The following is a 16,967-nucleotide window of genomic DNA, read 5'->3' on the forward strand; positions in this document are numbered from 1 at the left end:
AGCCTGGCTTATAAATGACTCCATTCTCACATGACTGACAAGAAATACTAGCCTTGCCAGCAATGCCCACACCCTCAGAATGAATTTTTAAAAATCCAAGTGATTGTGTTTTCACTGAAATTGTCGTCATGTCTGTCAGGTAAATTCAATGATGCTGAGCTTCCACGTGTTCAAAGGATGTCTCGTCAGAGAATCATTATTCCAACTTTATCATCCTATTCCTAAGCTTCTCTTCAATCACAGCTCGATAAGCAAAGAATTTTTCTGTGCTTCCATTTTAGATGAAGGCTTTCATTTTACTGTCCAGTTATTGATGCAAATATGGTGTTTTAGTTAACCTTTTCAGATATGTTACAACACACCTCTGTGGGCAGGTAGGAGTAGAACTCATGCTACCTAGTGCAGAGGTACACATGCTACCACTACGCTCAAAGTGTAAATTCTACCCTAAAGTACAGGCAGTCTCACCAAGCGGAGGCTTGGGGATTGCTTTGCAGAACAGCTACGCATGGTTCGCAATAAAAAAACTCCACTTCCCAGTCGTGAACCATTTCGACTCCCCCCTCCCATTCCTCAGACGACATGTCTAAACTGGGCCTCCTGCAGTGCCACATTGATGACACCTGAATGTTGCAGGAACAGCAACTCATATTCTGCTTGGGAACCCTGCAGCCCAACGGCATCATTGTGGACTTCACAAGTTTCAAAATCTCCCCTTCCCCCCACTACATCCCAAAACCAGCCTAGCTCGTCCCCTCCCCCCACTGCAACCCAAAACCAGCCCAGCTCATCCCCGCCTCCCTAACCTGTTCTTCCTCTCACCTTTCCCCTCCCACCTCAAGCCGCACCCCCATTTCCTACCTATTAACCTCATCCCGCCCCCTTGACCTGTTCGTCACCCCCGGACTTATCTGTCTCCTCCCTTCCTCCCAACCGACACTCACTTTTACTTGGTCCATCGCTGCCCTTTTAACTTGTCTGTCTCCTCTCCACCTATCTTCTCCTCTATCCATCTTCGGTCCGCCTCCCCCTCTCTCCCTATTTAGTTCAGAACCCTCTCCCCATCTCCCTCTCTGATGAAGGGTCTAGGCCAGAAACGTCAGCTTTTGTGCTCCTGAGAAGCTGCTTGGCCTTCTGTATTCATCCAGCTCTATACCTTGTTATCTCTGCCTTGTGGTTGGGTTCTGTTCTGGAGTCTGATAGCAATTTGACTCATGTACAAGCATGAACACAATGCAGGACAATGTAAACAGGACTGAAAAGTACAAGAGGTAACAAGGTGTAGAACTGGATGAACACAGCAGGCCAAGCAGCATCAGAGGATCAGGAAAGCTGCCTTTTGGGCCTAGCCTCTCAGACATACGCACAAGCAATTTTTGCCATGGGTCTTTAAAATTACACCCCTAGAAGGGATGGCATTGGTAAGTGCAAGCATTTGTAAATTGGATGTTCACAAATCAGGGAACCGCCAGCACGCAATTAATGAGACACTATTGGGGAACAAGATACTTAAGTGCTTTTTTGACATTTATAAAGAGAGATATAAAGTCCAGGCTTTTTTAAACTCAACTCAAGAACGTGAAATTTTAATCAGGTAGTCTAGAAATGTCTTATTCACTGTTTAGTGTGCACAAGCCTTGTATTTGAATGACTTTGCTTGGACTGCAGTTTCTTTTATAAATTTAATAAAAAGACATACTTCGGAATAAGACTCCCACAAGCCTCCAAATATCAAGGACCAAATCAAATCTAAATTGCTCACAAATTTCCCACTGGGAGTGCAGGATTGCTGAATTCATTCTTGCATGCTTCATTCTTTCTAAAAACGTGAATCAGACTGAAGCTACAAGTGGCAGTCGTTCATCTTTCCTCTTTGCTTTCTGCTTTCACTGTGCGACTCTTTTGAACTCATTCTCACTGGCTTTGTACTTGAGCAATACATGTGGATTCCCTACACAGGTGTCAAAGCAGCAAGTATCACCACCAGATCTTTCATAAACTAAATCAAATTGTAATCTGGGAGCAGCAATTTTCCTTTTTAGTTTTCTGTTTTTTTTTAACTGGGCTGATTCAGTTAATTCAGTCAGACTGTCTGTGTGGAGTTTGCACATTCTCCCCGTGTCTGCGTGGGTTTCCTCCCATAGTCCAAAGATGTGCAGGGTAGGTGGATTAGCCATGGGAAATTTCCCCATAGTGTTCAAGGGTGTGTCGGGTAGGTGGGTTTAACGGATGGGTCTGGGTGGGATGCTTTGACGGTCAGTGCGGATTTGTTGGGCTGAAGGGCCTGTTTCCACAGGGTGGGGATTCAATGGTTAATGGGTTCTCTCTCGAAAGGGTGCAGAAAAGATTTACAAGGACGCTTCCAGGGTTGGATGATTAGAGCTATCGGGAGAGATGGGTAGGCTGGGGTGATTTTCCCTGGAGTGTCAGAGGCTGAGGGGTGAGCATATGGCGGTTAAAATCTTGAAGGGCATGGATAGCCAAAGTCTCTTGCCCAGGTTGTGGGAGTCCAAAACTAGAGAGCATAGGTTTAAGGTGAGAGGGGAAAGATGTAAAGAAGGACCTGAGGGGCAACTTTTTCACACAGAGGCTAGTGTTGCGTGTAATGGAATGAGCTACTAGAGGAAGTGGTGGAGGCTGGTCCAATTGCAACACTTAAAAGGCATCTGGATGGGTATATGAATAGGAAGAGTTTGGGGGATGTGGGCCAAATGTTGGCAAACGGGACTAGATTAACTTAGGATATCTGATGGGCATGGACGAGTTGGACCTAAGGGTCTGTTTCTGTGCTGTGCAGCTCTATGACCGAAAGCAGAAGACTGCATTTCGGTAAGTCTGTACTTCAGAGGGTGAATTATGCACCCCAGTTTAAAATGGACACTTACATTTTTGCAAACTTGGCAACATGATTAAATCCTTTCCTCCTATCAGTAGCAATCTACTCACAAATCAGAATTGAAAATCTGTGGCTGACAATGTTGGAATTGAACCATTGAGGGTGTTACCATCAAGGATCACAGTGATAGAAAACTGTGATGAATGAAGTATCTGAATGCTACACTGTGCATAATTCTATTCTTCCAAGGCAGGGCGGGGCAGGGGAGGGGAGTGGCATGGTGCCTCAGTGGTCAGCACTGCTGCCCCAAAGCACCAAGGACTTGGGTTCGATTCCACCCTCAGGCAAATGTCTATGTGGAATTTGTACATTCTCCCTGTGTCTGCATGGGTTGCCTCCAGGTGCTCCAGTTTCCTCCCATAGTCCAAGGATGTGCAGGTTAGGTGGACTGGTCATGAGAAATTGTTCCAGAGAGTTCAGGGATGTGTTGGTTAGATGGGTTATGGGTTATATTTTTTATGTTATGGGGGATGGGTCTGGGTGAGATGCTCTGAGGGTCAGTGTGGACTTGTTGGGCCAAATGGCCTGTTTCCACACTGTAAAATTCAGTGATTCTAATACAAGAGTTTGAATAAATTCAAGCATGGAAAATTCAGGACATAGCAAAGCAGCCCCACTCCTTGCATGGTTCAGGTCATAGAATCATAGAACGTTAATGGCACAGAAAGTTGCAATTTGGACTGCTGTATCTGCACTGGAGGAAAAAAGAACAAGCCACTGAGCTGAACCATAACTTACAGCATCTAATCCATCACTCTGTAGTTATCACTCTTGAGGTGCATATCTATCTGTTCTAGGTCCTCTTCTATTTGTGATTTTTGTAAATGATTTGGATGAAGGAGTGGACGGTTGGATTAGCAAGTTTGCGGACGATATGAAGGTGGGTCACGTTGTGGTTAGTGCGGAGGAGTTGCTGCTCTAGGTTACAAAAGGACATTGATAGATTGCTGAGAAGTGGCAGATGGAGTTTAACCCTGAAAAGTGTGAGGTGATTCATTTTGGAAGAAGAAACTTGAAAGCAGAATACAGGGTTAACGGAAAGGTTCTTGGCAGTGTGGAGGAGCAGCGGGATCTTGGGGTTCATGTTCACAGTTCCCTGAAAGCTGCCACCCAGGTGGATAGAGCTGTTAAGAAGGTGTATGGTGTGTTAGCTTTCATTAATAGAGGGATTGACTTCAAGAGCCATGAAGTTATGCTCGAGCTATACAAAAGCCTGGTTCGGCCACATCTGGAGTATTGTGTCCAGTTCTGATCACCTCATTACAGGAATGATGTGGAAGCGTTGGAAAAGGTGCAGAGGAGATTTACTAAAATGTTGCCTGGAGTGGAGGGAAGGTCTTACAAGGAAAGGTTGAGACAGCTAGGGCTATTCTTTTTAGAACGATGAAGGATGAGAGGTGACTTGATAGAGGTGTGCAAAATAATCAGAGGTATAGATAGAATAGACAGCCAGAGACTTTTTCCTAGGGTGGAGGTAGCTTTTATGAGAGGTCATAGTTTTAAAGTGAGTGGAGGTAGATATTGGGGAGACGTTAAGAGTCGGTTCTTTACTCAGAGAGTGGTAGGGGCGTGGAATGCATTGCCGGAGAGGATAGTGGAGTCGGCCTCCTTAGGGTACCCTCTCCAGAGTTCTGTGTTGCTCTCCCCTTCTCCTGCTTGAATATACTTCAGTGCTATAAAGTGGTAATATTTAGTTTGTATTTCTAATACAATTGTAATTCATCATATTCTGTCCATTAATTCCTATTACCTGCTGATACTGTTTGTTTATTTTTGCAACTACATGATTGTCATGTGTTTGCGTATTTTAAAGCTGATTGTTTCATAGAATGCCTACAATGTGAAAGCAGGCCATTTGGCTCATCGAGTCCCAGGGACCCTCTGTAAAGCATCCAATCAGACCCACTACTCTATACCTGATGTGGAGATGCCAGTTTTGGACTGGGGTGGACTAAGTTGGAAGTCAGGTTAAGGTCCAACAAGGTTTATTTCAAATTGCAAGCTTCTGGATTGCTGCTCCTTTGTCATGTGAAGCCTCTTCACCTATCCTTCTCCTATCCCAGGAGTTCTGCATTTCCCATGACCAATCTACTTCATCTATACACCCCTGGGCATTACAGGCAATTTAGCATGGCCAATCCACCTAACCTGCACATTGTTGGATTGTACAAGGCAACTGGAGCACGCAAAGAAAACCAAAGCAGGCACGGGGAGAATTTTCAAACTCCACACAGGCAGTCACCCGAGGGTGGAATCAAATCAAGAACTTTGGTGCTGTGCAGCAACAGTGCTAACCAGTGAGCCACCGTGCCACCCATATTGCTCCATTTTCAGAATTTTACAATGCAAGTTGCATTTCTAGTCAGCCTTCAGGTATGACTCTCTTACTTTATCGTGGTAGTATGTACAATCTTGCCAAAATCTGAGGAGCCCATTAGTCCTGAAACTGCCCATCTCCTGATCATTCAGTATGATGATAGATTCAGTTGAGAGCAGTGTAATTCTTTTTTAGCGAAGCAGAACACAATCAGCATCCAATGTAATGGCTGTCTTCACAGTGTCAGAATTTCGAGGTGATATCAGAAATGCATCAAAGATTTTGTTCATCTGAAAAATCTAGCAAAGGCTTTTCTTCTGGAGGAAGCAGAAACAAGAAGAATTAAAAACTGAAGTTGCTAGAGGAACTCAGCAGGTCTGGCAGCACTTTCTGAGGGTAAAACTGATTAAACATTTCAAGTTCGGGATGCGGCTTCATCAGAATTCTTCCATTCAGATGCTGAGAAATGCAAACTCCAAGAATTTACAGGTACGGCCGCCACCCTGGATTCTTCCTCCCCTTCCCTTCCCTCTAATGCCATCCTTTCTTCTAACCCAATTTCAGATGGAATTCTGAAGAAGGATCATTTCGGAGACTCAAACCAATATCTATGCTTCTCTTCTCACAGATGAGTCATCGAGGTCTACAGCACAGAAAGAGGCCCTTCAGCTTATCAAGTCTGTGCTGATGATAAACAAGCACTGAGCTCTTCTAATCCCATGTTGCCTGACCTGTTGAGTTTCTCCAAGGCTTTCTGTTTCCATTTCAGATTTCAGTCTCACATTGTGCTTTTATCGGAATAAGAGGCAATAGTCAAAAGTGATCTTTTAATGTCACCGCACAACAAATATCGAATGAATTCTTAACTTCTGTGCAAGCAAGGGGTAGTGCCAAGTGGGCAAATCATTTCTGAATCTGTACAAATTGACCATGACATTTCCTCCTCATGCACGGACCAAATGCTCCACTCACCGCTAATCCACTTGGCTTCCACATCATGAATCTGGAATTCCTCGCTGAAGAGATCATCAATTCTCACCTTCGCCTTCAATGCCAGGCTGTTGTCTTCAGCTATAGATGCATACAAAAAGATGAAGAACAATTAGATTTTGTTATAACATTGTAAGGCAGAGAGAATCAGGCTACATCTGAATTTTTTTCACTTCTTTCATTTCAAATTGGGTTAAAAGTTCCATGTGTGAAGATGGTAGGCTATGTTGAAAGTTTAACTAAGAGGAAATACATCAACTCACTCCCACAAAAATCTATGGTAGTTTGTTACATTCAAAATTTGAAGCAATAATAATTTTAGCATAATTAACGAAAGCCAAAAAACAATGAAAGTTTTTCAGTAGGCAACTTGTACTTAGGTGAATTACAGAAAAGACAGCCCACTTAACTTCTAAAGTGTCTGAGCATCCCCCTGCATGGTTATTCTTTATTATAATCCTTAAATGGATACTTGATTTTCTAAGAATCAGCTCAAAACTCTTTTCAACTATCATAAGCATGCTTCTTCCTTCTTTTCCCAGTTAAATTAACTTCTGGATCCCGAATCTGATGTTTGCAGTGGGGGCTACCCTGCAGATAGCTCCCTCTAGTCAAAGCTAGGCAAATCTTCCAACCTCATCAAAACCCTCAGGAACTTGGTCTTTCTGATCTGACTGTGAGCCTCCATCCACATTCCACATGGTGAACAATACAGCAATAGCTGCCTCTATCTACCTGCTATCTTTGATCCTTGAAGATTGATTTTTAATGAGATTCATACACATCTTCTTAAAAACTGATACTAGAGTGACTTTGGATGGACTCTTCCCTCCTCAAACACCATCGCTATGGCAAGGTGATCACGTGGTATTTTTTCCAGGTAGAAATGCTAATTAAGTCTCCTCTAAAGAATACTCAAGTCCATTGTGATTGGAAGGAATTAGAAAAGTACAACCATCACGCTGAAGATCTTGCTATGAAACCTGTTGAATGAAATGATTATCCATTCTTCGCATGGAGCTAGTCTAGGCACGTTTATTGATGGAAAGATTTTGCAATGTCTACTCAGTAAATCAGTCTGGGCCTTGTTGTCCCCATAGCAGCCAAGCCACTCAGAGCTGGTGCTAGATTGAGGCCTCAAATAGGCTTATAACTGACCTCTTAAGGGTCTTCATTGGTGTTGGGAAGAAGAGCTTGCCCATGGACCTTTTTGCCCAGAACTTAATTGATGAGGTTGCAAGAAAGGCATGAGAAGCTGTCTGCTGCCAACCTCCCCAAATATTTGCCCTCCCTACTATCTCCCTCACCATCTCAAGGGAGGTGAATATCATGTCCTTTAAAGTATCTAATACTTAAGCCTGAGATGATGGGAACTGCAGATGCTAGCGAATCCAAGGTAACAAAGTGTGAAGCTGGATGAACACAGCAGGCCAAGCAGCATCTTGGGAGCACAAAAGCTGATGTTTCGGGCCTAGACGCTTTATCAGAGAGGGGGATGGGGACAGGGTTTTGAAATAAGTATGGAGAGAGGGGGAGGCGGACCGAAGATGGATAGAGGAGAAGATAGGTGGAGAGGACAAGAGAGTTGCAGTGGGAGAGAGATTCCTGAGGTTGGTCCGGAGGGAGGAGTGTAACTTCTTCAGGGTAGGCATCCTGGAAGAGGCTTCGCAGTGAGGTTAAAATTGTGATCAGAGATGATGGGAACTGGAGAATCCAAGATAACAAAGTGTGAAGCTGGATGAACACAGCAGGTCAAGCAGCATCTTACGAGCACAAAAGCTGATGTTTCGGAAGGGTCCTTATCTCCCCACCTATACTCACCTCCACAGGCTCCATCCCCGCCCCTTTAACTTCTCTATCTCCTCTCTACCTATCTTCTCCTCTATCCATCTGTGATCCACCTCCCACTCGGTCTCTATTTATTTCAGAACCCTCTCCCCATCCCCCTCTCTGAAAGGCCCAAAACATCAGCTTTTGTGCTCCTGAGATGCTGCTTGGCCTGCTGTGTTCATCCAGCTTCACACTTTGTAATACTTAAGCCTTCTTGAATGACTATTACAATGCTTTATAATTGGTGAGTTCTCTGAAAATCTTTTTGGTTGGGTCATTCCCATATTATTTAAGAAAATGTGTTAGGCTTTCATAGACCTTTACTGGGATTTATTACAAGTTTGTACAACTTATAAAGTTGCTTGTCACAAATGTTGTGGTGTTGATGATATTCAATCACGGCTCATATGTTTCTCAATGGCATCCTCCTGCCTTCTCCACATAATTCTTCATCCCCTTACTAATCAAGAACCTATCTATCTCATACTTAGTTGACTTAATGACTTGGCCTCCACAACCATCTGTGGAAATCAGTTTCACAGAGTCACCACCCTCTGGCTGAAGGAATTCCTCCTTATCTCATCTCTAAACGGTTGTCCCTTCACTCTGAGGCTGTACTTTTGGGTCCTAGGCTCTCCTACTGGTGAAAGTATCTTCTCCACATCTACCCTATTCAGGCCTTTCAATATTCCACAAGTTTCACTGAGATTCCTCCCTCATCCTTCTAAACTCCATTAAGTATAGACCCAGAGTCCTCGACTATTCCTGATATGACAAGCCCTTCATCCCCCGAATTATTCTTGTAAATCTCTTCTAGGCACCCTCCAAAGCGAGCACATCTTTCCGAAGATATGGGGAGCAAAACTGCTCACAACAGTCTCAGCAGGAGATCTCTGCACATGCATTCTCGTTCTCTTGAAGTTAATGCGAACATTACAATTGCCTTCCTAGCTGCCAATTGAGCCTGTACATTATCTTAAAAGAATTCTGAACTAGGGCTCCTCAGTCCCTTTATGTTTCAGATTTCTGAAGCCTTTGCCCATTCAGAAAACAGTCTATGCCTCTGTCCTTCCAAGCAACATGTATAACTCACTCCCATATTGTATTCCATCTGCCACCCCTTTGCCCACTCTCCTAGCCTGTCCAAGTCCTTCTGCTTTCCCAATGCTACCTGTCGCTCCATCTATCTTTGTGTCATCTGCAAACTCAGCAACAATTCCCTCAGTTGCTTCCTCCAGATTGTTAATATATAGCGTGAATAGTTGTGGTCCCAACACAGATCACTGCGAAACTCTATAAGTTACCAGTGGCCATTTTCTCCGCACTGTCTGCATTCTGCCAGACAGTCAATCCTCTATCCATGCCAGTCCTCTCTCCAAACACCATTGGCACTTATCTTATTTAGCATCCTCCTCTGTGGCACCTTGCCACAGACATTCTAGAAACCCAAATAGATTATATCCACTGGCTTTCTTTTGTCTAACCTCCTTGTTACCTGCTCAAAGAATTCCCCTTCACAAAATACCGCTGATTCAGCCCTATTTTAACATTCATTTCCAAGCCCTCTGCAATCTCATCCTTAATAATTGACTCTAACATCTTATCAATGACCAAGGTCAGGCTAAGGGGCCTATAATTTCCTGACTTCTGCCTCCCTCCCTTCTTAAACAGGGATGTTATAGTAACCATTTTCCAGTCGTCTGGGACCTTTCCTAACTCCAGTGATTCCCGAAAGATCACCACTAATGCCTCCACAATCTCCTCTGCTATATCCTTCAGAACTCGGGGGGCAGTCCATCGCTCGGAGTGATTTACCTCCCGTCAGACATTTCAAGCTCCCCTGCACCTTCTCCTTAGTGATCACCACTACACTCCCTTCTGTCCTCTGACTCTCTTGAAGGTCTGGTATGTTGCTGGTGTCTTCCACTGTGAGAAATGATGCAAAGTACCTATTCAATTTCTCTGCCATTTCTTTGTTCCCCACTTCTACTTCTCTAGCCTCATTTTCCAGTGGCCCAATGTCTTGCCTCTCTCTTATTTTTTGTATACCTAAAAAAAACTCTTGCCATTTTCTTACATATTCCTAGCTTACCCTCATATTTCATCTTCTCCTTTTTTGCATTTTTAGTTTTCCTGTGCTGGTTGTTAAAGGTTTCCCAATCCTATGCTTACCACTAAGCTTCACCACATTGAATGAATTCTCTTTTATTTTTACGCTTTTCCTGACTTCTCTTGTCAGCCATGGTTGCCTCATCCTCCCTTTAGTATGTTTCTTCTTGCTTAGGATGAATTTCTGCTGTACATCCCAAATTACCCATAGAAACCCCTGCCATTGCTGCTCTACTATCTTCCCTGCTACGGTCCCCTTCCAATCCACTCTGGCCAGTTCCTCTCTCCTGTCTTTGCAGTTACCTTTATTCAACTGTAATACCATTACATCTGATTCCATTCTTCTCCCTCTGAAAATGCAGGGTGAATTCTGTCATAAAATGGCCACTACCTGTGGGGGAATCCTTCACCATAAGCACCCTAATCAAGTCTGTCTTGTTAAACATCACCAAATCCAGAATTGCCTGTTCTTTAGCCAGGTCTAACAGAAGCTGCTCCAAACAACCATCTCATAGACATTCCATGCATTCTTTTTTTGAGTTCTGCTGGCAACCTGATTCTTCCAGTTGACCTACATATTGAAGGCCTCCATGATCATTGTAATACAGCCTTCCTTATATTTCCACATCGAGACTGAGGTAAAACTAGTTTAATATCCACTGCCCGGCATACATACAGCAAACATGCATTAACTCTGAGGATTGGCCCAGCATCTCCAGAAATCGAGGATCAACCTCCAGGACACTGCTGTGAGTAATTCAGGAAGAAGGATTATTCTACGGCACAACATCGTGGGCCGAAGGGCCTGTACTGTGCTGTACTTTTCTATGTTCTATGTTCTATGTAAAACATTGGGGCAGGAAACAAAATTGTACTTTTATTTTCCTTGGGCTGAAAATTGACCAATAACATTTGTGCCACACAAACACTAGCCAATGACCATCTCCAATAAGAGGTAATCTAACAACTGCTCGTTGACATTCAGTGCAGTACTGTCACTGAATTCCCCAGTATCAACATCCTGGGGACTTACCATTGACCAGAAACTGACCAGGGCTAGTCACATAAATGCAGTGGTGTCAGGAGTAGGTCAGAAGCTAGGAATGCTGCAGCAACTCCTGACTCCCCAACACCTGTCCACTACCCACAAGTCACAACTCAACTCGTCAGGAATATGATGCTCAGTAGCTGCACTGTGTGCACCATCTGCGAGATGCACTGTAGAAATTCACCAAAGATCCTTGGATAGAACCTTCCAAACCATAACCGCTGCCATACAGAAGGACAAAGGGAGCAGATATATTAGACAGCACCACCGATAAGTTTCCCTCCAAGGCACTCACCATCCTGACCTGGAAATATATCACGACGTTCCTTCGTGTCATTGTGATTTAAGGGCTGTTACAATTGTGGCAAATAGGAACCATTGCATTTTAACTCCTATCATCTGATTGCTATACCTGACACCTCTGGCATCTTTTAAAAATGATGAGACATGGGCCTAAAATATCCACAGCTGTCTCCTGACCACATGAGATAATGGGAACTGCAGGTGCTGGAGAATCCAGGATAACAAAGTGTGGAGCTGGATGAACACAACAGGCCCAGCAGCATCTGAGGAGCACAAAAGCTGATGTTTCGGGCCTAGACCCTTCATCAGAAAAGGGGAATGGGGAGACAGTTCTGAAATAAATAGGGAGAGATGGGGAGGTGGATCGAAGATGGATAGAGGAGAAGATAGGTAGAGAGGAGACAGATAAGTTACAGAGGTGGGGATGGAGCCAGTGGAGGCGAGTATAGGTAGAGAGATAAGGAGAGGATAGGTCATTCCAGGGAGGATGGATGGGTCGAGGGGGCAGGATGAGGTTAGTAGGTAGGAAATGGAGGTGCGGCTTGATGCGGGAGGAGGGGATAGGTGAGAGGAAGAACAGGTTAGGGAGGTGGGGACGAGCTGGGCTGGTTTTGGGATGCAGTGGGGGAAGGGGAGATTTTGAAGTTACATCCCTGCCCCTTTAACTTGTCTGTCTCCTCTCCATCTATCTTCTTCTCCACCTTCGATCCTCCTCCCCCTCTCTCCCTATTTATTTCAGAACCGTCTCCCCATCCCCCGTTTCTGATGAAGGGCCTAGGCCCGAAACGTCAGCTTTTGGGCTCCTAAGATGCTGCTTGGCCTGCTGTGTTCATCCAGCTTCACACTTTGTTATCCTGACCACATGTTGGGCCAAGTTTTGGAACCCTGATATGGAATGAAATAAACTGTTTACATTTAAGCTACCATTTTATCCAAAGATATCAGTACCAAAGGATTGGATTAGTTTAAAGAAATTTACATCTCCAGGATAAATTAAGCATATAATGAAAATTTCACATATTGGGAGATGAAAGACAGTTCGCAGATTGGAAGGACAATGAAGCTAACTCGGGAATACATACCGAACTAAATTTTACCAACTATTTTTGCGCAGCTGAGCAGAGAGAAGGAAATATAAATTTGGAACAAGAGCAGGAATTCTCTCTCTCTGTTTGCCAGCTTCTCTCATCAGTTCACAATAAAGAGCCTATTGAAAAGCAAATTGGAAAAGCATTCATCGAGGATGCAACCATATCTACAAATTCTGAGAGTACATCTCAACCAATAAATGGTTGTGGTCTTGGAGTAAGAACCTAAATCCGCAAGGATTCCAAAGTTTTATTTTTAAACTGCATTACCCTTATTCTCCTTGACTGTACCAAAATGCCCTCAATTTTCTTTGTTGTATTTGTGCATGCTAAATATCATTTTTTTAAAGAAACTGGCTTACCAGCAATAAGACTTTCTTTCACTCAAGAAAGCCTTGGTAATTGGCTCCTTCATTTCAAAAGAAGTAAATTTTATTTGAAGTGTGCTTTCGACATGTTAAAAAAGAAAGAAAATTATTCATTGTCACCAACCAACTGGTCGGAGCAGGTCCAAGGAGTAACAGGAGTGGCCCTTACTGCTGGAATTCAGTTTCAGGCATCTTCTTTTGAGATCTGGGGTCCTTAATGTTTGTTGCAGGGTACTGTAATGTTCTAATGCTAATTGAAAGCTCTTTGAGTATTCCACTCATTTTTCCAGACAACCCACCACTGGCCCCGTGTTCTTTGGAGTTTAGGAGAATGAGAGGCAACCTGATTGAAAACATAAAACATTCTTCGAGAGGTACATGTGGCAAGATTGCTTTCCCAAATGGGAGAGTTTAGGATCAGAGGGAATAATCTCAGAATGAGGATCGAATGAGAAGGATTTTTTTTCTCTCCAAGTGTCGTGCATCTGTGGAACATTTTTTTACCACAGAGAGCTGTTGAGGCTGGGTCATTAAGTACATTCAGGGCTCAGACAAATTTTTAATGCATAAAGGGATCAGGGGTTACAAGCAAAAGGCAGAAACGTTGAGTTGAGGGTTATCATATCAACATGACTTCATTGAATGGCATAGCAGACTCGATGGGCTGAGTGGCCTATAGCCGCTCCTATGACTTTTGGCTATGATTCCGTCAACTTACGTGATCTGCGCAATTTACATTTGCATGCTTTGGCATTGTGACGAGAATGGTGATTAATTTTCTTTTAAATTCTGACCTTTAGCGGGGGTTGCTGAAGCACCATCGGTGGAAAAACACTGGAAAGGTTGTTTATCCCTAGGAGACACCATTAATATTGTGTTACCATGGTAGCAATTCCAGAAAATTATATTATGCTGTCGGGACAATAAACACAATTCACCATCTGCTCTGTCTGCAGTTTGTGAGATATAATGGCTTCAAATCAATAAAGATTGAATTTTTTTTTAGGGAGCCGAGGTAAGGGAACTCTCCAAGCATTCCATCAGTGAATGCTTAGCCATTCACCTTTCACATTACAATTGAAAGTTCCATTCAACTCTGCCACACATGACAGAAATGCACTTTGCAAATCCAATAAATAGTGTTCACCGCTCATAATTGCCCTATCTTCAATGAGGACACTGAGTACAGGAAACAGCTCAGTTGAATTCCATCATCCTGTCAATGTTATCAGCTATGGTCTCTTTATTTAAGGAAGAGTGTTCTGGCTATGCAGAGAATACAATGAAGATTTATCAGACTGATCCCAGGGATGGCAAGACTGACATTTGAAGACGGACTGGATCAGTTAGGACTCTGTTCACTGGAGTTTAGAAGAATGAAAGGGAATTTCATGGAAACCTGTAAAATTCCAACAGAACGAGACAGAGTAAATACAGGACAGATGTTTCCCGATGACCAGGGACTCCAGAACCAGGGGCCACAGCCTTAGGATATGGTGTAGGCTATTTAGGAGTGAGCTGAGGAGAAATGTCTTCACCCAGACAATGGTGAGCCTATGGAATTGGAGGCCAAAGTATTGGATGCTTTCAAGAAGGTGTTAAATTTGGTTCTTGTGGATAAAGCGATTAAAGGGTATGAGGAAAAAGTGGGAGCAGAGTACTGAGTTGCATGATCAACTGTGATCATACTGAATGCGGGAATAGGCTCGAAGGGCTGAATGGCCTACTCCTGCTCCTAATTTAATACTCCCTCTCCCTTCTTACCCCTCTGTCCATTATTTTATTTATTCACCTGATGTGGGCATTGCTTTCAAGGCCAGCATTTATTGTTCGATTCTTGACTGCCCTGGAGATATCGGTTGTGAACATGTCATCTTGAATCGTCACCCTCGTGGTATGGGGGCACTCATGGTGCAGTTAGGGAGGGTGTCCAGGATGTTGACCGAGCAACAGTGAAAGAGGTATGATGTTGTTCCAGTCAGGAATGTAGATGGAGGGGGACTTGCAGGCAGCAGTGTTTCCATGCATCTGCTGCTTGAGACCTTCTAGTTGGAAGAGGACTGTGGTTTACAGGGTGCTGTCAAAGTACGTGGTACACACGCTGCCACTGTGCATCACTGATGAAGAAAGTGAATGTCAAACGTAGTGGACAAGATCCCAGTCAAGCAGGGTGCTTTGTCCTGAATGGTGTCAAGCTTCTTGAGTTTGTTGGAGCTGCACTCATCCAGGCAAGTGGGAAATATTCCATCACACTCCTGGCTTGTGCCTTGTAGATGGTGAGCAGGCTTTTGGGAGAATTGAGCTGAGCTACTGGCCCAGAATTCCCAGCCTCTGACCATTTCTAATAGCCTTAATGTTTATATGGCTGGTCCAGTTCAGTTTCTGGATGTTAACTGCCAGAAAATTGATAGAGGGATATACAGCGACAGAAATGCCACCAAAAATCAAGGATTGGGAATGGTTAGGTTCTTTTTTTGTTGTGGGTGATCATTGCCTGGTGCTTGTGAGGCACAAATGTGACTTGTGGCTTATCAGCCCAAGCCTGGATATGGTCCTGGTCTAGCTGCATGTGTATATGGGCTGCTAACATGTCTGAGCTGTCACAAATGGGGCTGAACATTGTGCAATCAGAGACTATCATCCTCACTTCTGATCGAGCGAAAGTCAATGATGGAGTAGCTGGAAATGGTTGGGGGTCTGAAGAAATCCTGCAGAGACTTATTGGAGCTAAGATAACTGACTTCCAACAGCCACAACCGTCTTACTATATCCCACGTATTACTGTCATCAATGGAGAATGTGCGCCTGATTCCCACTGATTCAGGTTTTGCTAGGACTTCTTGATGCCATATTCAGTAAAATGCCACATTAAGGTCAAGTGCGTTGCCCTCACCTTGCCTGTGAAATTCCAATATGTTTCTCCGTATATGATCCAAGGCTATAATGACATTAGTTGCTGAGTGGTCCTAGACAAAACCCTAACTGAGCATTAGTGAGCAGGTTATTGCTGAGCAAGTTCCACTTGATGACATCATCATTAACCCTTTCTATCATTTACTCAAGAGTAGTCAGCTGAGGCAGTAATTCGCTAGTTGAATATGTCCTACATATTTTGGGCAGGACATACCTGGGTAGATGCCAATGTTGTAGCTGTACTGGAACAGCTTGCCTAAGGTCATAGCTAATTCTGGAGCATATGTCTCCTGTATTGTTGCTGGAATATTGTCAGGGCCCATAGAGTTTGCAGTATGCAGCGTCTTCAGCTATTTCTTTACCACATTGAGAAACCTGAATTGATTGAAGATTGGCATCTGTGTTTCTTTTTATTCATTTGAGGGTCACTGACAGGGCCAGCATTTATTGCCCATCCCTAGCTGCCCTGAAGAAGGTGCTGGTGAGCTGCCTTTTTGAATTGCTGCTGTCTGTTCAGTATGGGTATGCCTAGAATACGGGAGGGTTTCCAGGATTTTGACTGATTGACGGTGAACGATTATCTATGTAGCACTTCTGATTGAAGATGGAGGCAAATGCTTCAGTATTATCCTTTGCACCGACATGCTAGGCTCCCTCATTGTTCAGTGTTTGGTTATTTGCAGAACCTCCATATCCTGTTAAGTGCTTAATTATTCATCTCCATTCAGAACTGGATATGACAGACCTGCACAGCTTAGGTCTCATCCATCATTTATGGGGATTGCTTATATTACATGTTGTTTTTGCTGGTTGGCACGCAAGTGGCTCTATGTTACAGTTTTACTAGGTTGGCAACTCATTTTGAGGGATGCCTGATGCTGTTCCCAGCATGCCCTCCTTCACTGAGCCATTGTTGATCTTCTGCTTGATGGTAACAGCATTGCTGGAGGGTTAACTAGGTCATGAGGTTACAGACAGTCATCTGAAGGAAATTTGTTTCACTGATGTCCTTTTGACTAATGTCCTTATCTGACTGGCGTACCACATGAGTCCAGAACCACAGCAATGGGATTGACTCTTAACAGCTCTCTGATATCCCCTCTGG

The 16,967-nt window shown here is 43.8% G+C and overlaps 1 protein-coding gene across 10 annotated transcripts in view; it reads right to left on the bottom strand.

The window, feature by feature from the left end:
• dpp6a (dipeptidyl-peptidase 6a) overlaps positions 1-16,967 on the bottom strand; it is a 1,430,988-nt gene that overhangs the window by 473,456 nt on the left and 940,565 nt on the right. For all 10 annotated transcript variants that reach the window (XM_059639738.1, XM_059639748.1, XM_059639745.1 and 7 more), the window contains one exon: positions 6,186-6,284. In XM_059639738.1, coding sequence (XP_059495721.1) covers positions 6,186-6,284 — 99 coding nt within the window. The remainder of the gene's footprint in view (positions 1-6,185; positions 6,285-16,967) is intronic.

This window comes from Stegostoma tigrinum, chromosome 2 (genome assembly GCF_030684315.1).
Source record: "Stegostoma tigrinum isolate sSteTig4 chromosome 2, sSteTig4.hap1, whole genome shotgun sequence".
Lineage (NCBI taxonomy): Eukaryota > Metazoa > Chordata > Chondrichthyes > Orectolobiformes > Stegostomatidae > Stegostoma > Stegostoma tigrinum.